The sequence below is a fragment of the Diplotaxodon limnothrissa genome, linkage group LG12 (assembly GCF_057381915.1).
Source record: "Diplotaxodon limnothrissa isolate DT_005_m linkage group LG12, D_limnothrissa_male_GT1.1, whole genome shotgun sequence".
Taxonomy (NCBI): domain Eukaryota; kingdom Metazoa; phylum Chordata; class Actinopteri; order Cichliformes; family Cichlidae; genus Diplotaxodon; species Diplotaxodon limnothrissa.
In genome coordinates, this window is record NC_140607.1 from 36,960,905 (window position 1) to 36,986,516 (window position 25,612).

Sequence of the window (25,612 nt, forward strand, 5' to 3'; positions counted from 1 at the left end):
TAGATAATAGTTTCTATGCAACATCAGTGACCTTTTACTGATAACACCTTGATCCCTAATCTAACGCAAAAAACCAGACCTGAGCATAACAGACTTCTTGGATGCTCTGTTTCTACAATTGGCTGCACAGTAAGCCGTATATGTTAATTAACTGCATTAAAATGCACCAAGAGGTACCATCACAGTCAGGAGTAGACGGCTAACATGGAGAAGAAATTTCTTCATTCATATAAATTCTGGCAGCAAACCGAGAAACCCAGAATCTGAAAACCAGATTTGTTTGTAAAACGTTTGTCTCTATTTCTCTTGGTTATCCAGTATGAGATATTCACACAGCTCTATTTTACTTGACGCTCCGCTTTTAAACACTGAAAATTTACCACAGTCTCAATTTGAATGTGCCTGCTCTTGTTTTGCTCTCTCTAAACCAATTAGCCCCTACACCCTGTTCTTTAATGACCGTTCACCATTAAAACATGGATTGGAGATCTTTGCACAGCACATTTTACGGCTCAAAACAGTTCAGGTGAGGCTGGAGGTGAAAGTAATGAAAGGTATAGGACAGAAAGCCTCACGGGTCCCCTGAGGATTAAGTGAAAAGGTTGCTACACCCAAAGGACCCTTTCTGATTGAAACTAGTTTGAATTTTTAATCACAGTAAATAGCTAAATAGCTTCAAGTTCAGTCAGTAACAACAAGAACACAGAAACCAAAACAACATGGGCTCCATGGTAACACCTGGGTAGTGCTGTCACCATCGCCTGATGATTTTTGAACAGGATTCTCCAAACACAGTGTTTGCAGTGTTTACCTGGATATTTCATTTCTAAACACCAACCTGAACCTACAAGCATCTCTCGCTATTTGCTGTGACTCGACGAACGCTTTGGAAAAATATCGACAGCTAAACAAGTGTAACAGCGACTCTTCAGTGTTTCCTGAGCCCAAATGGACCCAACATTTGTCTCAGAAAATCTGGTAAGCTTTTCTCGTGTGAGCAAGCAAAAGCTTTTTTTGAATTTTTTGCTCAAAATGTGTCTAAAGCTTTCATAATCTTCAGGAAGCAGAGTACACTTTGGAGTTTAACTTAAATTTTTAATACTTAAACATTTGTAAGCACTTTTAACAAAACTCTGTGAACATTTGTGTTTTTAGAACATCTGTAGGACTCAGTTTTTGCTTTTTCTTGTGTCACCTTAAACTTTTCTAATGACACACATCACACTGTGTGATAGATTTTTCTAACTATGGACTACGTGCATGTTTTTATCATTCAGGCATCTTGGCCAGTGCAGACTAGCGCTGCTGATATGAAACAGCAGCAGGAAGCTAACAAGATTGCTGAAAGTGAAACGGTGCAAGAATTAAAAGATGCACTCCATTTTGCCACTCAGGAGTTGAAGACTGCAAAGGAGGAAAATGCATCTTTGAAGGAGAAGATTGCCGTCCTTGAAGATGCTCACAAAATGGAAGTGAGTAGCCTCCAAGAAGAGCTCAAACTCAAGGATGAGGCGCTTCAAAGATGTGTGAAGAAAAGAAGAGCTCGAACCAAAGCCTGGGTAGAACTCCTCCATGAATCGACCATAAAAGACATGGAGATAAACACCAGGGAACAACACTGGAGCAGCAAGTGGCAATCAACCGAGAAGAGCCTGAAAGAGGAGAAGGAAAAAGTGGAGGAGCTCCAAATTAAGAACAAGCTTCTGATGGAGAACTTACAGGAAAATCTGGACGAATGGAAGAACGTCCTTCAGGTAAGCTGTCTCCGCTATCATTTCACTTTACCATAATGTCATGTTTTGGTCCTAACAACTTCTGTCAGACTGAGTCACAGTTCAGTAAAATACATTTTACTCTGTCTACACAGGAGCTTGCACCCGATGCTGACCACCAGGAAGAAACCCTGGAAACAAATTCCCAAGAGGAAAAGCTGGAAAACCACGAGGGAGAAGAGAAGGGAACGGACAAACCAAGAAAGGACAAGAAAAAGCAGAAGGAAAAGGAGGAAAAGCAGGAAACAAAAGAGGACATCGAAGAAAACCTTGAGAGAAAAAGTGACGAGAAGATGGAGGAGAAAACAGCAACTGAAGATCTAAACCCAAACCTCTGTCTGGTTCCCATCCCTCTCACTCCCTCCGACTCTTGCCCTTTACCCCAACTCAACCCCTCTACCTCCTCCCTACCTTACCCACCCTCTCGTGCTCTTTCCTACTCTTCACCCAGCTCTTATTCTTTACGCAAAACCCTCAGTCTCCACACCTTCTCCCAATCCTCCTCCCAACCTTACTCGGTCTCTCGTGCTCCCTCCTACTATTTACCCTTGTTTTCCAAACCTGTGCAGCCCATAAACTCTGATGAAATGTTTGATCTGCTTTTTTGTTCATTTTAAAATAAACATGTGAAATTTCATTAAACTTACAGTCTTTGTTTGGATCATTGTTTTTTACCTATAACACAATATTACACTTTTGTCCAGAAGAGATTTATTAAAAAAGTATAAGTCTCATTTAAGTGATCAAGAGCCTCCTGTCAAAAAGGTTTAACAGTTTATAAAGGTTAAGTTGACAGTGACAGACTTTATTTTAAAGAGCCCCAAGATAAGAAACATGTTGCAGTTAATGACCACACTTAAACTGGATATTGGCAACAAACTAGTGTGTAACTGGTGAGATCCAGCAAGAAAAAAAAAAAGTATTTTCTTTATTAATGTGGCTTTCGGATGCTAAATATCTAAACCTGACATATGGCACTATCAAGGCCTTTGAATTGGTGAAAACTAGTAATGAAAAGGCCTCCTACTAGAATGTATAAAAATGAAGGCATATTAAGCTTCAACTTTTATTCCATATTTGATCTTCTTTCCTTTTAATGATCTACATGTGAGAACAAGACAAAATTATCAAATTATTTAATAATAACAACAAAAGACTGTATATAAAAGATAGACATAACCCACGTGAACAGTTGCCTTCTGTGTTTTAGTAGCTAGTATTGGACTGTATTTGACCAAGATGCTAAGTTATCAGCTGAAGCTGTCTTGCTTGGCTAATAAGTGTATCAAACACATTTTGGGTCCAACACACAAACATGGATGCAACGTAGGGCTGCACGATTAATTGTTAGAAAATCGCGATCTCGATTCATACTTATGTGACAACGATAAAAAAAAAAAAAAAAAAAAGACGACGACGATTGTACCGCATTTTGATCCGGGACGTACTCTGCATGAAAACAAGCGCTCACTCTTCCTGCTCAACAAATGACAAGGGCGGAGCCTTATACCACGTGATACAGAAGCTGTGCCCTGTGATGCTAAAATTAGCAGGGAAAAAACAACGGAGTGCACGTCAGGGATGACGAGAAAGTGACAGGAGAAAATCCGTCCCGGTCAACCACCCAAACATCAATAACGGGAACCTTATACAGCGCTTCCCTATACACGTCGAACTCAAAGAAATTACGGAGGCTATCACTTATCACCTGACCAAAGATATGGCTCCATCAACACTGTGCAAACGAGGGATTTAGGAAAATGATCAACACCCTAGACAAACGCTACACAGTGCCGTCCCGCAACTATTTTTCTATTGTTGCACTACCTGCTCTATACACGCAGCGTCGAGCAACGGTGGAGACGGAATTTCAAGCAGTACAACATTTTGCGGCAACAACAAAACGTGAGACATTTGTTGTTTTTATGTTTATTTATTGTTTTTATGTTCAGTCTCAACTGTTACGAAGTTGATGTGCAGTTAATAAGTGCAATAAATATTTATACTGGAAAAGAAAATCGTGAGAGAATCGTAATCTCAATTCTAAGCCAAAAAAATCGTGATTCTCATTTTATGCAAAATCGTCCAGCCCTACTAGCCACCTTATAATTATATGCACTATACCACAGTAAAATGTTGACTATAAGGGCTAAGTAAGCTTATGTGTCCCCAGAGGTCTGTCTTCTATTAAGTGCTTTCTTCTTGCATCTAAACAACACATCTCCTTTCCCAGAATCCCTCTGCTTTAACGACTGTCACAAAAGACAGCAAGAACATGAAGAGCAACATAATGGCAGAAGCAGAGAGCTACAAAGAAGCTTGCCAGTGTTATTCTGATTTACAGAAACATGGCATCTGCGGCACTAACCAAATTACTCAAGACTGAAGGCTTTAGTAACTCATTTTACCCACACAGCAGGGCTGCCCTCTGCGTGAACTCACACTTAAACACCAATTCCATTTAACATCCTCCATTTGGTACACTTTTATCTCGAGTGCCTGACACTGTCCGTGAGCAAGTACATACAGTTATAGCTCGCACAGTCTCAAAAGGACTGAACCCCTTAACCTCAGGGCCTGAAATCCAAAAACCAGGGGAACCCTTTAACCTTTCAGACGTCAAGCATCTATTTCACCAACCGTGAGTTACATTCTGATATATTCTGAATCAAAGGAATCTGTTGTGAAATGCGGGTTCCCCTTAGTAAGGACACCTGTCTGAGCTAGTCTTGCACCTTCCCAGAAATATAACTGCATGTCACAACAACTCAACATCAAAAATATACCTCAAAAGTATTTGGTAACTAACACAGGATGCCCATAGCCCATAGACAAGTCTGAAAAGTGAAGCCAGCGTCCAAGTGTCGTAAGTCTGCATTCTTTTTAACGGCAGCTAAGGGCGAATATCTGCGGTTGCAAAAGGAATTATGGGAAGACAGCCCTCAGTAAAAACGTTCCTGGTCACTGATGTCTTCATGAATAAAACATTAGGTTCATTTTGTAAATTTTGGTCACTGTAAGTCACATAAAAAAGGATTATCCAGGGTATTTTCATTGGTTAACAACTTGTAATCAACAAATTGTTTGGCGATGAGCGTGCTTTTTCACAATCGTTTTCTCATCGTATTTGGTTTCAAAACAGCGCGGTGGTGAGGCTGACATCACAGGTGCAGCACTGTAAAGCCACTGTTGATGGTTTGCTGACACTGAGACAAATGTCACTAAATATCATTTGTTTGTTCAGAGTTTGCTGATGCACTCATGACAATATTTACTTTCATTTCATTTCATTCAAGTTGCATTACTAATGATTGGCAGTAACTACAGTAAAGAGCCTTTTTGGCTCTTTGGTAGATCAAAATAAAGATTAAGATCGACTGGATTAGCACAGATTTGTTATAATGCACTAGCTAGTATTTTAGCATATACTTTTTTTCCCCATTTGCATAGATGTGACGTCTCGTCTGCTTCCTGTGTTTGTTGTCCAACATGAACAGCTCAGTTTCACTGCTGATGGCAATCTGGGCACACAGACTGAGCACAAATAACCTCATCACCCACTACGGGAACGACTTAACGCAATTCTTTAAGCTATATTTTATCTTCCACTTCAAACACAAACATTTGCACACTAAAGATTTTGAGCAATACCCCTGCCCCTGCGCAGAGTGTGTACACAGGAAACGTAACCATTCACGACATCAGGAGTCATCTGATTAAACATTAAGAACCAGCGGTAAAAAAAATAAATATACGTTACCATCTTTAATGTCACTCAACCTGAATGGTCTGAAAAAAAAGAAAGAAGAAGCAGCAAGAAATCAAAAGAAATTACAACCAATCCTGCAGTCCAGCTTTGAGTCACACAATTAGTTCTCACATCAGTGCTTTGGGCCTCTATCCTCTGAAAATGTCCAGAGAAAATAACCTCACACAGGTAAAATGTTTGCACATGATGGAGATCAAAGAAGACAAGACCTGAAATGCTCACGATTTGACACTTGCAATACACCCTGTGTTGGCTGCAATATACTCCACAATTCAGCTCTCACTAACCACTGGCTCTGCCTGTATGAGATAACGGTTAAAGAACATCCCTCGCTGGGATTACAATATTGACAAATTAACAGTGATGTGGACTTTTGTGTCGAGCAGCCCTACATTATTCAGTGAGCATTTAGTAGTCGTGACACAGGCCAACCAAATCTTCAGACTCAATTTTGTACTCACCTAGACACCTGTTAAATGTAATGACAGCTGCGCTCTGATGTTTACTAAATCTGTCCTCAGACAAAATGAACACCTGCGAAAGTACTCGAATCCACCTTTGCAGTAGTTCGTGCTGCAGTGAGTTTCTCCAGGACATCATTTAACCTCGATGAAACACAAACACACACACAGATAAAGCAATGCCTCCTGTGGTATAGTGGCTGGTAAAAATAGAAAAATTCTCCAATACAGACCAGACACACAGGGCAGTGGGATTCAACTGGTTCTGTGTCAGTGAATAATCTGATTTCTTTATTTTTGGGGGGGTTTTGTCGCTCTGATATGTGCCAGTACTGAGTCATGATTAACGAATGACACCATAAAGTTGTTATCAGAGTGAACTGTCATAATCAGATATGGTTTAAGTTGACCTAGAAGATTTTCTTTCTAGGTCAAGTTTCTTCGAGAGGGAAAATTAAGCCATTTCCTGTTGTAGTCTGGGATGGAAAAGCAAAACTATTTTGTGTTCAGGTTACTGAAAACTGCAATGCACTATTTAACACTAACAGCTGAATATCTTTTGAAATCTTTGGCAGGAAACCAAAGTAAATTACAGCAGCCATGGTTCATCTTCCAAAGATTATGTTTACTGAGGTTAAAGTTGATTACTTTTATTATGAGTTTAAGCCATAACCCAGATAAGTGGCATAAACTCTGCACTGCAGCCTATCCAGTTCCTTCCTTTCTACTGCTGACATCCTTCCCCTTTCTGTGATGACACACATAATGCTGGTCATTGCTTCTCATTTACACCACTCCATAGACAACCCACAAGCAAGTCCTCATCATAAATAAAACTAACTCCACTGAATGGATGGGCAGGCCTTTGGAAGTCTAAAGCAGCCAAGCACATATAAAAGTGAAGGCTTTGAGAAAAAAGTCACATATCCACACAATACACTTGGCCAAGAGAAACACGCCAGCAGTGGGGTTATAAAGTGATCAACGTGTAGCTTCGGCAGCATCAGCAGTAAAGCCCGTCTTCAGCTGCTGGCTAAAATGGAAACTCCGGCTGAGCCACAGGCAAGTCTGTTGAAAAGCTGACAGGCAAGAAAAAAAATCTTGCTGGATGTTAGAAATCGAGAATCCAAAAGCAGAAGTGGGTTGGTCTGCGTTGAGTTTAAAAATATCGAGTCCAGTAGGCCAGCTTCATCAGTTGTTGTTTAAAGCTGAGAGATTTAAGCAGCAGCGACTCAAAAACCAGAGAAAGTCTCTTTCAGGCACTTCATAGTCGCTCACCGAGTCCCGGTCACCGTTTAGATCAGTGGATGAAACGGTTTTTAAAAATTGACTCATTTATTAGTTTTAAAAAACGTTTGCAGATTGTATTGTATAGAAGTCAATGTGGCTGCTTTTGAAGTTGCTCGTGTAATTATGTCGTGATGCTTGTGCTGAATGTCAGTTGGTTCTTTCACTTATTGGTCTTAAAATCTGCTGCCCTCTTTGTCGAAGCTCTGCTGTGAAAAATAAATAAAGAATATATTTACGGGCAAAAAGCCCATTTAGGGCTGTTCGATATAACGGTATATAATCGGATAACGATATAAAAACGTCTAACGTTTCATTTTACGCTATCGTCTGTTTCGTGGTGTCGCAAAATAAACTCTTTACGGCAATATTTGTTCATCATTTTGATGGTCACTGTAGTGGCTATATTAATTTCTTAAAGTTCTCTCTTTCTCTTATATTTAATATAACCACATTACGGACAGACAAGCGCCTGTTTTTATGCGTTGTCGTTAGCAACAACGACGGTAAAACCATCGCGTGTCCGCTTGTTTATCTTCCACATAAACCTTTCACAATAAAGCTCAAGATCCTGTTGAGACTTTTCAAAATAAACGTAATCACGTAAAAGAGTATGCAGAGTACTTACGGATGAGAAGTAAAAAAGAGCCGCCAGGTGCTAAAAAATAAACCTTAGACTCAAACGTTAGAACAGGCTTTTCCCCGCAGCACGCTGTGTAATAAATACTCACAAAGAAAACGGCGGCCGTTACAACTTATGTCTAAAAAGGTATAGTTTCATGCATCTGTTAAAACACTCGACTCCAGCTACATGACGCGCAGCTGGAAACACTTCACGCAAGTCGAGCTGCCCGAGATTCACAGAATTTACAGAAAATGTAAAATTTTTGTGATTTATATCGTTATCGGGACGATAGATGTCTTATATCGGGATATGAGATTTTGGTCATATCGCACAGCCCTAAGCCCATTGATAGATCATTTATTTATCTATCCAGATGTACTAAGTTATCACAAGCAAAGTGAAAATGAAAATTGGTTCGCTTCCCAAAAGATTTCCCTAGTTTAGATGATCCAAGATACTTCCTTATGAGCTAGTGTCATGAGGATGTCATTGTTCAAATAACTTGACTGGTTTCTTTTCCTTAAAAAGATATAAAAATATATTTGATACTGTTCAAATAATTACTTTTGTCAGAACTATGTTAAAATAAACATCTGACACAAAACTAAATTCAAAATGTTAAGAAAGTTATCATCTGAGTCGTATACAGGATGAAATAGCTCATCTATTTTTGTACTGTAACGTATCCTTGAGCAAAGGCAGCATTTATTTCAGAACAATGCTGACTGTTAGCACTGCTGTTCAGGGCCCAGTGAAACAGAGAGTCACTGAAGCAGACACGAGGGCTGTGAGAATGGTAGAGTCGGAGAGCAGCAGGGCCGGGACCACAAACTGGGGCAAACACATGTCATATGACTCAGCATAAGGCTGAGCTGGAAAAATCAACAAAAGGCAAGGCAGTAATCAGCAGACAAATGTAGGATTACATCTCACTCCACCTACTTGGTAAGCAGTGAGCGTCATGAAACCACCATCACGTAGAGCTCTGTCAGAACCTCCCTTTCTGCACTGCACTAAACCTATAACACACTGAAAACAGATTTAGGTGCACAAATGGGTGTCTTTGTGTAGTTTTACTACAAATTAGTTACACCTCTTTAAGGTAACTTTTTGTTTGGGTCAACCTCCAGAAGCTCTGAGGAAAGGTGACTCTTCTATGAAAACAAAGGTTCCAATGCTCCAAACAGCATATGGGGTTATGCACAACTTCTCAGCATGTAACAAAATGAATCATGCGTACATGGCCAAGCATGTTTACAATGAACCAAAGGAGAGTATTAAATCGGCCCCTCTTCTAATTTACTCCAGTGTGTGGATAACAGAGTTGCAAAAATGTCAGATCAAGAGGAAAGCCATGTCATCAATACTTGAATGCCACTGTGGCACTTTTTATACACAATCCATAGTTTTCTCTTACTTTGGTTCAGTTTTTGATGACTTCGAAATCAACTTTGTTAAGGAAGTGTGTTTTTTTCCTTTTTGTCTCTAAATCCATTTGTAATTTAGGCTTCTAAAACAGCCACCACCTTTCAAACCTCTTATCTTTGTACGAAAATGAATCGGTCTTATCTGCTGATCCACAGTGTGTTATGAGGGAAGAACTGCCTGCAGCCTCCTGTAGGTGGCTGGTTCAGAGTGACTGAACTCTTAGATCAGGCAATTTAGATTCCTTGCACAGTTTTCTACATGATGCTGCTGTTTTCTCCAACACTGACGTTCGTTTACCAGCTCTGACTGTTGCACAGATTCCCTTTTCATACTCCAACATAAAGATATGTTAAGATCATGGCAACCTGTTACTCATCTCTCTGCCCTAGCATGCAACTGAAAGTCAGCAGCTGACCTATGCAATCACACAAACCCTGCATACTTAATTAGCCTTGGGGAGAGGTGACAGAAAATGGAGGATAAAGGTCGCACTATTAAAGGGGATTAGAGAACCAAAGGACCATCAGGAATTACCAGCTCAAAAGTGCTTTTTTTGGAGTACTAGAAAGGGAAAAAATGGATGCATCTCTGATCATTTTATTCTAAAGACACAGATAGGACTGTTTAAACTAGGGGAAAAAAGCATCAAACCGCATCTCGTCTCTGCTGAAGCAAAGACAATGAGTCAATGGCATCAATGGAATGTCAACTCTTCTGTGGAGGGGAACTGAGCTTGGCCCTCCAGTATTTTTCAAAGCATTCTCTTTAAGCGGATGCCAGCTTCAATGAACGTCTCCCAGAGTTAGCAACAACTCCTGGGAGATGAAGGCAGCCAATGCCCTGGAAAAGCCCAACTCTTCAAAGGCTTGTGTGGTTGTTCCTCTGGAGAAGGTGATGTAATCTCAGAAATGTCTCCTGGCTGACGGAGAAAAAATGGTTTGACAGGAGTTAGATAAAACACAAACTTGTAAAAGGAAATGCAAATTTGGAGAAAGTAAAAGGCTATGTAGGCAGGGTAGTGAGTTCACACCACCTCCCTGCCAAATGCTGGTAAATTTGGACTGAGGGTGATTAACTGTCTCCTCTGCCAGCCACGGTGACACACAGAAACGTAGCTATTTATGGGAAATAAATCCACTAGAGGCGAGCAAACATTTTCTGACACCTTCACATATTTTAATCAGCACTATTACAAATCAATTTTAAGCAACTCGAGTCATTTTCAGACATCAACTTGGACAATTCTGGGAAAATCAGGGTGAGATATTTTCTAGAGCAAATTTACTTCAGGTATGCTTAAGTACTGGAAATATGTTGTGTGGCTTAAATGAGGGAGCTGCCTGCAGAAGGCAGGGGGCAGCACAGATGACGCCCACTTGCTAGCAGTAAATGCATCGGACTATCAGCCGAGCTCTTCACACGTCAGTGCTATCCAGCATCACACAGGCTTTACACTGGGATGCTGGAAGGTTAAAGACTGGGTAATGTCGGATCGGACTCTGTTCTCGTACACGCCGCTGTCGTGTGTGAAAACATGACCATAAAACAAAGCAGTTTCTAACTAGTGCAACATGTTTTTGTCACCAAGTCAATGTTGCCTGACTTGTAACACGAGACAGAGGAGCAGGAAATGATCTCATGCTGAACATGTCTGGTCAAGACCACAGTTAACTGCATCTAAAATGGGCATCTATTTAGTCCTGCACTAAACCACGCCTGGACAGTTGTCATCACTGACTAATATCACATAATTAGTCTTACAGTTCTACTTGTGCCTCGTCTGCCGGTCGATTTCAAAGCACAGCGGCTGTCGTGTATCCTTGACAAAAAAATACCGATTTATTTCTCAAAAATGTGAGCGCCACACTTTTCATGTGCTCGAAGAGTGCCACCACATTTCAGTAGTGTGTTAGCTGGATCGCTGAATGGTATCCATGACAACTAGCAGGCCTCACACAAATTGCTGCCTGTCAATTATATAATTACACAACATTAGGTACAGGAGGGTGACTTTTGTAGTCAATTAAATTTTAAATATCAATGGTAAAACATATAGATGTATGGTAACATTGTGATACAATATATTTGCATATACTTGCACCATGAACAGCAAGGCATTATAGTCTCCATTTAAAATTACAATGACAATCAACGATAGCCCCAGAGTAAACCTTAAGGCATCTTTGCGACTTAATCTTCAAACAGCACAAGTACATTTTTCATATCATAATTTTTCAGCTTTGATTTCGCGTAAGCCATTCCTACTCAGTTATGTTTAGTAAGAGAAAGAATAGACTATAAAATGTGAGTTTTAAATAGCTTTAAACATCTCATGTAAATATATTCAAACTACACATAATCTTAAAAACAAGCCAAAAATATGCAGTGTGCAGACTAGTGCTGGGTGAAGAAAGAATATACTCATTAACTCTCAGGGGATTTTTTCATATGCTTTACATTTTGTTGGTGGTCTATATTCTTGAGAATTCTATCGCATAAATAATTATCCTATCAACTCATAGCGAGGAGCAATAGAAAATCATGGTTGGATCTGTGCACTCTTATGTCAACTTTATGCGCCGCCTTCATTTTGGTTGTGTTGAGCTTGAGTTGAGAGTTGTACACAGAGACCTGCAGAGATTCTCATCATGTAGGGCCATAGAGTCCGAGTACTAATAGAATAACAGTGCAAATATAAAACGTATAAAGAAGGAATTAGCTTTAAGTCTTGCATATTTACACATTTGAGATTGTTAGCTCAAAACCAACAACATTTTGAGCTATCAAGCTATAAAGTAGCTGCACTACCTTAATTATTTAATAACATATGTTATCCCTGTGTGTTTGTTTAATCAGAGGTTATAAGGTATCCTTCATATGACTGCTGAGTATAACAGGTAAACACACAAATCACTGTTTGCTGGTCTGACATTGAATTAGATTTTTTAAAATGGCCAACCTTCATTTCTGCTTCCTGATGTCTAACTTTGATGTCTAATATCATTCTTCCTGGCTTATAAACAGTTTTGGTTTCCGATTATTATTAAAACAAGATAACCAGGATAATTATCAAGCTATATTTGATTTTGTCAATTAGCAACCAACACTACTTATGCTGCTATACAATAATCCAAATACACTCTCCAACAGTCTGTGGCATATTTAACTTGGTTTGTATTTCTTTTGTTCTTCCCTTCAGCTTAATTACAATTTAAAGTCCATGTTTGTTTTTTTTCCCACATTGCATAAATCTATTTGCCCCCAAGTCTACAAATAATCGTGTTATGCAAGATCCCAATAGTGTCCAGAATTATTGTGATTATATTTCCTGAGAAAAATGGTTTAACTTAACCTACCTACAACCTACAGTAAAGTGTCATCCATGTCATTTTATTAATTTAAAGTGTAACAATTATTGAAGGCTACCCTCTTTTTATAGCGTTGGGCATTTGTGATATTTTTCTTTAAACTTTAAAATTATTAACACTCTTGAGAAGAACATCTATCTAATGACATCCTCAGGCATGTTACACATATCTTTTGCTAAGTCACACATTTGCTTCGTTTGGGTTTGGCCGATGATTGCTTTAACCACATCGGGATATATTCTTACAATAAAGATGCAACAGTAGGAGATGCTGTAACTGCTCGATGGTGACAATCTCTGTAATCGAAGCTTAATCGTCAAACGTCGTGAAACGGCCACTGACACGGAGAGGCAGTTATTTTAGATCAATAACATCAATAAACATACTATATCCACCAAGGTCAGGCTTTTACCAGTGAACAGTAAACAAACCCCTGGTCGCTGCGGAAACGAGCTCAGCACCCAGCTCTGATTTTCCCTACCTGCTATTCTCTCTGCGCTCCGCCAGCATCTCAACTCATCAACAGAAGAAGAGACAAGAATATTCCACCATAAGCCAAAGACCAGCCGCTCTTCCTCCCAACAACAGTGTCTTCCTGAAACAGAGAGGCGATGGCAATGGTGTCATGCCTTCCCCTCACAGCAGCGTAAGGAGAGGAGAGGAGAAGCGCGGAGGCATGGCTCGCCTTTATTGGCAGTACCAGTGGCTTTGTTCGCCAGTCAGCACTGTGTGTGTGTATGTATGTGTGTGTGTGTGTGTGGTCTGCCGGGACTGGCACAGCTGATCCCCCCCTGACACCGGGTGGGGTGTACAGGGCTTTGGAGAAAGAGGAGGGGAGGAAAGGAGGGCGGGCTTTGGCCTCAACGACGACAGGAACATACCATTACCACAAGAAACGGGGAGGAGGAGTGGGAGGCAGAACTCACAGCAGTGAGCATCATTAAAAATTCATTTTCTGGCCATTTCAGTCGCCATCCTGTACATCCAAGCTCCGACAGCTCACATTAACTTTGCATTATTATGTGGTGTGCTTTCGGGGACAAGAACAGGGAATGAAAAAAGCATCTCAATTAATCTACACGTGTCACACCAAAGGCTTTGTAGAAGGCAACTGAAATATTAATATCCGATAATGTTCTTAAAAACAGAAAAGGGCTAAAATTATTAAAAACAGACTGCTATTTTAATAATTTAGTGGTTAATAGGAATGTGTGTGACTAGATGTTTAAACAATGCTTTCCTCACTAGTCAGCACTGAAAATCCCACATACACACTGTAAGGAGACTGGGCAGTCTAAGTTCCCTGAACATAAATCTATGCAGGAATAATGTAATGATAAAGATGTTGGTTATCCCATTTTTGACCCCAAAGAGCCATCCAACAATAAAACATCAAACATGTTAGCCAACAGCATTGTTGTTATTGAGGGTCCTGCACACTATCTTTGGCATTCCTAGTTCTCCGATTACGACTGAGACCACTGCCTCCACTCTACATATCTTCTATAGCTCCTCTCCCAGGGCTTGGTATTTCTCAAGCTTCTTGTGTTCCTTCTTCCTGATGTTGCTATCACTTGGTATAGCTACATCTATCACTGCTGGATTGTCTCAGGGGCATCTTCGCACCTGGCCTGGTGTGGCAGACCCCAGCCTCAATTGATCTTGTGTTTGGAGCTTGTTCCTGTGCTGCCATGATACGTGCCTCTGTGCTGTCTTTCAGTCCAGCTTTGTGCTTCAATATTAGCTATTAGTTATAACTAAAGATTATTCTTATAGTCAACTAATTAGACAATTTTTCTTTGATTAGTCAACAATTATTTCAATAACTCTTATCTCTGATTCCTATGTGCAAACCTCCTGCTCAAGTCTGCCCAACTGGGAATATCACCCTGTTTACATCGTCTCACAGCAAATAAAAGTAATGACCCAAGAAACATATGAATCTAATAATAATAATCAAATGTATTTTTAGTATTACTCAATAGGACAATCAGAATAAAAATGAAATAAATAAAGATTGCAGGTAATACAAGTTACAAGTGCTGGTAGGAGTTTAAAATGAATGTGCAAATAAGAAACTAAAATCGCTTCTGTCCATTCAAATAAAGCTTTAAATGAAATCAAAAAGACATCTTTTCAAATCTCCATTTCCATTTTTTATCGTCCCGCTGTTTTGCCGTTCATGCTGCGTTCTTCTTCTTAGCACTGAGTGCAGTCTTGGCAAACAATACAGCCGAGACTGCCCCATAGTGTCCTGTAGTTTAATTATGCGGCAACGAATTTTTATAGTCGACCTCATCGATTATGCTGACGAACTGTTGCACTGGGCAGGATATCTATTTAAAAAAATTAAAATACATCCTTTGCTGACATTGTGTGCATGCAATGTTGTGTATGGTGCAAGCTGTCAAGTATTTCAGCAACATTTACTGAAGAATGACTTTTAAATATATGAGCAATGAACTATACTAGTTGAGTAATGTGATTTTTTTCCTCCAACTTAAAGGACCAGTAAATTAGTCTCCAGGAACATGCTTGGTGGTTAATAATTCCCTTAAATCTATTATCAAAATAAAATACCACATTTTTTATGACTCAAGCTTCTTAAACATGAGAATTTTCTTCCTTTTTTGAAACTGTAAATTGAATATCTTTGGGTTAAGAAAAAAATAGCTTTTTTTAAAACTCCAAATTATCAATTGAAACATTTTTCACAAAGTCCTGTGGCTTAATAGACAACATGAGGAGATAAATGTAAAATTAATTGACAGTGAAAATTGCCATTAGTTTCAGTCCTGCAGAATTAGTATGTCACACTGAGATTCACATCACAGCTGTTTAGGTGCAGTGATTATGGGAATTTCCTGACCTGAAAATTGGCCTTGAAAAGTTCAGAAACCTCTACAAGAGACTGTAATGGAGCATGCTGACAGCTAGAGACATTAATGCTTCACTAAGAAGATGGTGAAATGTGACTTCCAGCGGGGAAGGACGGGATCATACTGAAACGAGTCTAGCAGAGGAAACGGATCACAGATCCACCCCACTGAACGAAACCTGCTGTACAATATCACACTTCCAAGGTTAAATGAAAGAAAAAAGAAATGTATGCTAGCAGTAGCTTAACTGTGCGACCTGTTGTGTTAAAAACCTTAAGAGATCTGCACCAACTCCAATCACTCTGCAGTTGCGGTGAGATTTTCGTTTTCGTATGAATCAAAAGTGAGAATATAATCCAACATTTTATTATAGCTTCAATGAGCACCACTAATAATCATGAATCACAGACAACAGCACCAACATTTAATATCATCTTGAGTCCAAATCGTTACTGCCATGCAGTTACAGACAGAGTGTGGGCCATGAAAATTACAGCCAATTAAACTGTGGTGATAAAAAGACCTGTGGAAATCTCTCTCCTTCAGTCTGTCCAATAAAACAGCAGACTGTATATAAGGCATTACTCCAATCTCATATATCATCAATATCCAACTCTGTGGCTGACATAAGCAGCTTCAGGTCATAAAAAATAACCACTTACTTCATATAATATGTGTAGGGATAAAACTAAAAATACTACAAAAACACCTTCAAGTATTGAAGTTAGGATGTCCTGACATACTGGCTGAATATCTGCATCAGTACTGGTTCACTGATTAGCCAATAACTTGTACTGCACCCTCATATCCACATATGGTCACCTACAGCTGAAAAAACACAAAACAAAAACACAATACTGGCTGCTGTCACTATGGCAGAAGTCCAAAACCAGTGGGTGAGGTCACAGTGGGTGAGGTCACAGTGGGTGCATCTATTTTCCATACAAGCTATGGTTACATGGCATTTACCAATAATAGAGGTGATTCCTTTTTTTATTATTTACGGAAGAGTTGAAACACTTATTTATCAATTCATAAGCTACGGTAATGTTCATAATGTTCAATGAAAAGTAAGACCGTCTCTTTATATACTCTGATTTTCTGTAGCCCTCAGCCCATTTTTGAGGAAGTACACTTTTATAGTTCTACTTTAATAAAAGGTTCACCGATTTAGAAAACAGCTGGCCTTTTTTTCCCTCAACACTACTCAAACAGAAGTAAATAGTTCTTTTATTAGGGGCACATTTTCAGCTGTGGATTAACAGCTGTGTAGACTAGTAAGTGAGGTGATTGTGGTTTATCTGACTGACTGAAAATAGATTCTATGAACTTAAGCACTGGGCCACATACCACCACTTACAGTTGACTGTGGAATTAAAACGAGATGAGAACCTTCACAAACTGTCTTGTTGTGGCATCTTTTTACAGAGCCACCTTTCAAATTCAGTGAGCGCTTTAGAATGACTCATTCTTTCACAAATGTTTATAAAAGCAGAGTGCATGGTAAGGACCTAAATTTTAATTCAATTCAATGCAGTGAAATTCAGTTTTATTTATTTAACACCAAATAACAACAACAACTGGCTTGAGGCACTTTATATTCTCAGGTTAAGACCCTACAATAATAAACTCCCTATAATATTACACCTATGACAATGGGACTGAAAAACACCTGAATTCAAAGTTTCAGGTGAATAAACCCTTAAACATTTTAAAAATCTGCAGTGTTCTGTTTTATCATGTCATCAACTTGATGTAATCCAATGGTGCGAGACAAAACATAGACACAAACTATATGGGCACAGCACATGTGTAGTGTCACTAATAGGATGTGCAGGCCCTTCCCTCGAGTGCTAATTAAGATTGATCCTCTTGTGCTTTATTAGTGCGTGCTGCGTCTTCTCATGAAAGATGACAACTAGTAAGCTGCGACTTAAGTCTGTTGTTTGACGTGGGCTTATACCAAGCCTAACACACCAGCAACTCAGGCCATATTGTTTTGTGTGTGATGCATTTGAATGGCCTGAGAAAGCTCAGTCGGTGCACTGAAAGGAAAATCAGCATTGGCCTTGAGCTGCATCATCCACAAGACTTTAATGCAGCTGCCCGGCTACACTTAATCAATAATAAGAGCCTCACAAAGTACAGGATACACCCCACAGCTCCCATCCCACCACACAAAAGCAGTTAGCAGGTAAAAATAAAATCTCTAATGGTGATATTCGATTTGTTAGTCTAGGATCTTTGCTTAGGTTTAATCTGAACCTTTGGTGTAACACTCAAAAATGCTATAGTTTCAGTTATCCTCCAGAGTGGGTTTGCTTGTTTCAGTTTACTTTATGTTTAGTTTTACAGGGTTTGTCCTGCATCCACCAAAGAGCCTTTGACATTCCTCCAAAAGAAAGAAAGGATTTTTCACCACCTTCTCTACCGAGGTTTCAATTTACTCAAGAATAAAGTAAACTTTGCCCATCACACGGACAGAAATACCAGGAAAAATGACTCTTAAAGGTCTTAAATATATGCAGACACATGTATTTATGTGCACAGTCATTGCCCAAATGCCCATGCTGAGAAACAAAATGCCTGCTTTTAGTTAAGATTTAATTATTTTTAAGGGTCAGTTTTTGTTTGTATAATGGTAGATTGTAATGCAGTAATTATGATGTTCAGAACTGTAAAAGACAACAATACTTTGTAGTAGTACTTCTTTGTGCTGGTTGTACTCACAAATTTGAACACAGAAGCCACTTTGGCTGCTCCCTTATTCTCAAAGGTCACCACAAGAACATATACAGTTAGTTCACTAGACTCTTTCTTTCATACTCTGTTTTGTTTTAATTTTAGTTAACTATAACTTGGTGTCAACCAAATATATAACTGTTACTTACCTAAAACCCTGACATAAAAGTTGTAAAAACTGTATTGGGGCTGATAGCGCATATATAATGCAAGAATAGCTTTGGAAAACCAAGTAGGATTCCTACACAAATAGCTAGCTGAAGCAAAATCTCCATTTGTTATCAGAGTGTAGATGATGGCCAGAACAAAGCAAACTGTCATCACACTGGAAAACTACTGTTAATCTATTGCAGATCCTTGGGAATGATTCTTAATAGCTGACCGTTATAAAAGCAAGCAAAGCAGAGAGGAAATGAGTAAACAAATTCATTTAGGCCAGCATTTATGCTGACATTCGGGAGACATAAGGCACTGTCCAAACAATCAAATACTTACAGGATTAACCACTTAATCTCCCTTACCCCCCAAAATAGCAAAACAACAACAATCTACAGCTGCAGAGCGAGGACAAATGTATGCTGTTGGGTTTAATAAATGCATGAAAAGAACAGCTGTCTCCGTGTTTGTATAATTATGGCTTAGATGAAAATCAGAACACATTTTATGAATAATCAATGTAGAAATCCTTATAATTCCAACAGGGTTCATTTTTTCCTAATTGTATTTAGGTCAAAGTAAGCCCTGTTGTAGCCCCGGGGAGTAAACTCTGGATAACCAATGATAAAAGGTTCAAAGTTTCAGTGCCTGTTAGCCCTGAATCACCGTGAGAGAAAAACAGAAGAAAGGAAGACCCGGAGGCTACACAGTCAAGACTGCACCACCAAATGCTGGCAGGTCTTGAGTCACCTCAGTAAATCACAACAAAAGGGGAACTTGACAAACGCTTGGTAGACCGGGTCTAACTAACTGGAGGCAGAACACCACTAAGCCTTCTTGCCAACGCTGCTGTATTTTACAGCATAGAAATTTGCATGTGACAGTATTGCTGCCCAGAAGTGTAACCCATTTGCTTTTTTGTAGCTAAAAAAAAGTAACAGGGTTACTCCTTACAGATGAAATAAACTATATGAGTGTCACTAATGGTATTATATGTGGAAAAGGCAGTACAATCACCTCACATGGACAGCACTAAAGTCCAAGAAGTTTTCCAAACAATAATAAAGAAGAAATAATTCTCAGGTGACTTGGGGGAGAGCTTTAGCTAACTGTTTGGGTTTGCACATCGACAGAACAAAGTTAAGGAATAATTCGGTTACTGGTAGTTAGCAGCAATCGGGTTTCTGTGCCTCGAGTTTTCAAATTATTCAATGTGATGCAGTGTTTATGCAGAGCAGTCCGATAAAGAAAGCTGCACTGCAGTGATAAAAGCTGCCGGGTAAGGCTTAAGAACGTGTCTGTAAAGGACTTTTAAGGACTAACTGATCAACTGTCAGCACAGTAGCTCAGTGGTTGCCTCACAGCATGAAAGATCTAAATTCAAACATAGGTAGGACCTTTCTGTGTGGAGAGTGCGAGTTCTCCCCATGTTTGGGTATCCTTTTCTCCCTCCACTGAAAGGCATGGCAGTGCTTTTAGTGTTTTTCTTGGCTCAAAAAAAGGTCTTTTAGGGGTGACTATGCACAAGAGGTCCACATATAGTTTAAAATAACCAGTCAGTGTTATCTTACTTAACAGAGGTCCATTCATTTTCCTGTTATTTCGGGCCATTTGTTAAACAAAAGTGATTTTACTGTTAACTAAATGAAAATCACACTTAAACAAATTGGTTATAAACTATTTCACTGCAGCCCTGGTGAGTTTCCTGTTGGTGAACACCAAAACCTCTTGGGGGTTGGGGGCACTAAATGTTTTTATGCAGGACAAACCCTGCTGCCTATTCTGGCACACAGCAAATACTCACAAAAAATAGTCAACACAAGATCCAAAAGCCAATGAAGTAATTTTTCCAAACCCCTCCAAGCCTACTTATTAGACTAATTATCCTAGTATTATTTCTGAATTATAGCCAGTTTGCTTGCTTGGTAACTTAACTTTTATGAGGAAAAAACATTCACCATACAGTACATGACAAACACCGACATACACTCAGGGCTTCCTGCTTCCAATGCTAGAACACAGAGACTGTTATTTATTCACACACAGCTCTCTATGTAGATATAAACTCAATTCAGAAATTGAGTTTAGCACAGCCATCAACAGCCACCTCAACTAATCAGGTTTTTAAGATTAGATTAGACTCAAATGATGCTCACTTACCAGTTCACTGCAATAACAGACCTCTACATATTCACTGCTATTTCTAGTGGCTGCTGGATGACAGTTCAGCCCCCCACCTCCCACCTTTACAAGCAGAAATGTTATGTAGCTTTTAATTGTATCGTGTGTATTTGTGTACATGTCATACCGCACCTTTCACAGTGCTCCAGCATGAAACAAGTTTTCTGCCCCATCCTGCTGCGAGGTGATTAGCTTGTGTGCAGGCATCCGGGCAGATAGCCATACACTCAGGGACAATGCGCACACACAGGTGACTGCTGCACATCAGGCGCAGAGCAGACAGTAAAATGAGGACGATGTGACCGCTATAGCTTTGCCAGTCATTGCGAATTTGCCCCTTAAAGACCAGCTACTACGAAACACTCACTGCAACCCGATTTAGCCACCTCTAATAAAAAAAATAATGCGTTTATCCAAAGCCACATACTGCACATGTACCCCGAACGTTTTAATTACCAGCGGTCCTGTGTGTTTTCCAATGGCTGCGATCTGTTAAAGTCCTGCTTTAGGACTCAGCTCCACCGTCAGTGAGTGAAAACACAACCAACCAGCAATCCCCTCAGTTTGCAGCTACGCTAGCCCACAACATGCAGCTAGCGACCAGCTGATCACTAGCGTCGGCTTATCTGAACCTCAACTGTCAAGCTAAACGGGTGACGTTCCTTCAAATGTACGGCCTTCAATAACTTTACTGCAAATAAAGATGGCAGCTGGTGTTTCCACAGTTACCGCGGGTTCGTTGTATTTTTCCCGAGGTTGCCACTGTCATGCTAACACCAGCGATAACGGTGCGGACTGTAGTTCAGCCGAGATGCACATTCCAGCCCATGCTAACTCGCATGCTAAAGCAGCTAGCACACGTTTGCTAACTAGCCACTTCCAGAGAGGAGAGCGTCTTTGGTGTACCCGCCATCTACTCACCAGTAAGCAGCGTTTGCGGCAAAATGCGTCGGTGTGAGCGTTGAAGATAACCTCCAATGTGTGAATTAAGTCGGTACGGGGCACTCCGTGTATATCCATATGTCTCAAACGATGCGTTAATCCCAAAGTGGTTGCTGCTCCCTCTCCTTCCTTTCGCCGGTCGCCATGTTTCCTCAACATCCAAATAAGCCGAGCATGTAGCCAGGTCCCAGCGCCGATTTTCCTCCTAACAGCATCCTCCTCTCGGCCCCGAGCGAGGCCGCAACTGAAACACAATCCTGACATCTGTTGGATAAAAGGAAAAACACACTCGGTGGCAGGGATTTAACGGGCACGCATTCAATTAATTTCCCTCTCTTTTATTTAAACTCACAGAATGTGTTGAGGCTGAAAAGCTTTTTGTTTTTACATTTCTTAGAATTTTTTTTTTTACCTCAATAGAATTATTGCACCCTTTGATCAGCACCATGGACAGCAACTGCAGTAAGCAGTCGGGGAAACAGACATATTTATTTAAGCTTGTGCTACGAACTTACATGGTCTTTTTCAACTAAACTATCACAATCCCAAAGACAACTGGAATGACTATAAGCACGGAACAAAGAAGACAGGCCTATTAACCACAGGCCCCCAAACACTGACTGGATGGGTCACTTTATAACAAACATCTCATTCAACAATCATTTCCAGTGGACCAACTTCTATATATATCATGCAAACATGTCATAGTATGAGTTTATATGTTCAACATATGAGTGTAACAATGGATGAATTCCTTATATAAACCTCTACTACTCAAACTACTCGCTCTTTAGAGCTTCATCTTTTGGGCCTTGTGCTCAGGGAAGTTGTAGACAACCCTGCTTAAACCCAGTATATTTATCCTGCTTTCTTCTCTCCTTACACTCCTGGTGGGAGCCACTTTTTTTGCTTGGGTTGCTAAACAAAATTTATAATGTGCTGTCCAACTTTACTGGCTATCTGTCCAGGATATACCCTGCTTTTCTCCCTACTTGAAATTGTACTTAGATTTTCATAAGACACCTCAGGCTATCTATTATTTGTTTTCTTTCTAGAACACTCATTACAATAATCACTGATACTTACAGAATTTTATAGGTGCATAAGAATAGTCTTTTTTTTTTTTATCTTGGCTATGACTCGGAATGTAACTGGAATCCTTTACATCCAAATAAAAGCAAACCCTTGTTTTAAAATAAATATGTTATTATGCAATGGCTAAAATTGCTTTAAAATAAAATTAGGCTGTGAGACAAACAAATGTGATTCAAGATGGTATGCTGCATTTTTTCAATCATTTATCCTCTGAATTCTAACCTCTCTGCTATAAATAAATCAAGCTTGTAAATTTTAATCGTAAATTGTAAAATTCTTCTCACATACAAGTTCTTGAATAATAATGTCCCATTTTATCTCACAGGACCACACCATGCCAATAGAGCACTTTGCTCTATAATTGCAGGCTTACTTGTGGCTCCTATTATGGGGCGATCGTGGCTCAAGAGCTGGCAGTTCGTTTTGTAATCGGAAGGTTGGCGGTTTGAGTCCCGGCTCCGATAGTCTCGGTTGTTGTGTCCTTAAGCAAGACACTTCACCCGTTGCCTACTGGTGGTGGTCAGAGGGCCTGGTGGCGCCAGTGTCCGGCAGCCTCGCCTCTGTCAGTGCTCCCCAGGGTGGCTACAATGTAGCTGCCATCACCAGTGTGTGAATGGGTGGATGACTGGATGTGTAAAGCGCTTTGGGGTCCTTAGGGACGAGTAAAGCGCTATACAAATACAGGCCATTTACCATTCCTAAGGTAATCCTAACATTCTCCACTGATTCTTTTTGCTTTTCATTTGTTATCACATTGTTTTGTTGTGTTTACTTGTCCAGGTTGAGTTGTGTAAAGAAATCTTGTATTGACAGTTCTGTTAGTATTGTCTTTCTGATTTTAGTTCTCTCATGATATAAAATTTGTTTGACTGTGTGCTTAGTCCTTTCTTGTCTCTGTGCTAGGTGTTTTCTTTCCAGTTGAGTTTTTTTTCGGGTTTTATTTTGATAATTAGTCATATAATTAATTATTTTGTGTTTGGTATGTTGTTTTACTTCCCCCATATCTTGTTATTCTGATGCAGTTTAACTGTGTCTCTCTGGCCTGATCATCCCTCTACATATATTGTGTGAGTCTTTCTTTGTCCTTTGTTGTGTCTCTGTCAGCTGTGTGTTTCCTGTGGTTTCTGTATTGCTTGGTGTATAGTCAGTGGTTTGTACTTTACTTTTTGGACTTTGTTATTTTTTGTGCATTTAGCATTAAAGGCTTGTGTCTCCTGCATCTGAGTCTGCAACATGCCTGCCACACAGCTACACCCTGATAGTCTTCATTTATACTCCTTGCATTGGCTTCCAGTACATTATAGGATTTTTTCTAAAATTCTTGTATTAACATACAAAGGACTAAATGGCCAGGCTCTATCAGCTTCTTACAAAATACACTGCTGCTTGCTGTCATTCACAGACTCAGAGGTTGTTAGTTGTTCCCTGTACAAAAGTAAAGACTACAGGGGGACAGAGCCTGTGGACCCACAAGCTACCATTACCACTACGATGTTTAGCTGATTTAAAAAGCAGCTAATTTATTTTGTTTTAACAGGAATTATGTTGAGAATTTATTTAATTCTTCCCGCCTGTCCCGTTTGGCTCTTTAGCCATCAAAATTATTCTCTGAAGGCCAAGAAAAATGCCTTCAGAGAAGGCTTTACTAAGTGCATCATCACGGCCTTCCCGTATTGGTCCATTTGACTGATCTTTGCTATTATTATTTATGTATTTATTTTTAAAGAAAAACAGAGGGGAAGACTGACAGTGAGAGAGGACACTTAAAAAAAGAAGAAAAAAAAATCACCTGGATCACATCTTGAGAGAAAAAAAGAGAAAACAAGCAAAAAGAGAGCAACACAATACACACAACCTCATTGCAATAACCTAAATAAATGTAAGTAACAGTAAATACTAAATATTGTATGTTATTGTGCAGCACACAAGACCGACAGCGCACAATGTGCTTTGAGGTAGCAGCCCAGAAGGGTGAAGTTTGTGTCTGTGAGCACCCATGTGTACACCCGTGTGGACGGGCGCGCTTTTATTCAAAAGGTTTCTCCATGTAACAATCTGTGAGGGCGTGTGGGGAGCCATAGCACCGACCCCCAGCGCATGAAGCAGAGGAGATCCAGGCCCCAGACATCCAGAGGCCCCCAGAGCGTGAGAGCCAAAGGAGGACCAACAGAGAATTTTTAAACAACTTTTTATTTTATTTTGACTTGTTGTGTTTTTATTGAAAATTATGGCACTTAACGTTATAATTTATTATACTCTTTTAGGGTATAGTCCTTACTTACTAGTTACCATCAACACATTCCTCCACCAAAACAATCCATGTTTTAACACGTGTTCACTACATTTCTAAGTTTATCTGGGGTGATATGAAACTCGATAAATAAAGCAATGTATTATTTAAACTGCCTGAGACTGCTGAAACCCCAATTAGGACATCAAGTCCATTATCTATCCTTTAAATCTATTTTTGTGTTTAGAGTTGAGAGCGGTTGACTCTGCACAATCCAGCAAGGAGGAGGCACTGTGGTTCAGTTCTTATTTCACTAAGGTCATTGTGAATGCTTCAGGATTGTGGGATCCTAATCACTTGACAGTGTGGTGCATTGTAATATGCAGTCAGAGTCACTAGATGACAGCAGTTCTCATTTGAACTTTACAAATCACAGCAATGACTACATGGGTGGCTTGTGGTTATACAAACCACAAACCACTGTAACCTCACCCAGTGGTAGTGATGCTTTGATGACTTACATGCTGTTATGCCCATATTTCTTCAAAGGTAAACACTGCCTTAGTACCATCCATTCATTGCTGCTGTATCATGAAATGCATCAGAACTTTCCGGATCAGTTTCTGCTCTTCCGGTTGGGGAATTCACTTTTGTCAGTTAAACCTTTTATCTTCCCA

General features: G+C 39.8%; 2 protein-coding genes across 2 annotated transcripts in view; one reads left to right on the forward strand and one right to left on the reverse strand.

Annotated features, from left to right (window-relative positions):
• wdfy3 (WD repeat and FYVE domain containing 3) overlaps positions 1–21,646 on the reverse strand; it is a 123,614-nt gene extending 101,968 nt beyond the window's left edge. The window contains exon 1 of the mRNA XM_085367561.1: positions 21,590–21,646. The gene's annotated coding sequence lies outside the window, so the exon portion shown is untranslated. The remainder of the gene's footprint in view (positions 1–21,589) is intronic.
• Positions 949–2,389, forward strand: LOC146621831 (uncharacterized). The gene is made up of 3 exons (XM_085366910.1): positions 949–978; positions 1,278–1,754; positions 1,868–2,389. The coding sequence occupies exons 1-3, from the start codon at positions 949–951 to the stop codon at positions 2,387–2,389; spliced, it is 1,029 nt and encodes a 342-aa protein (XP_085223036.1).
• Positions 21,647–25,612: the final 3,966 nt, after the last annotated feature.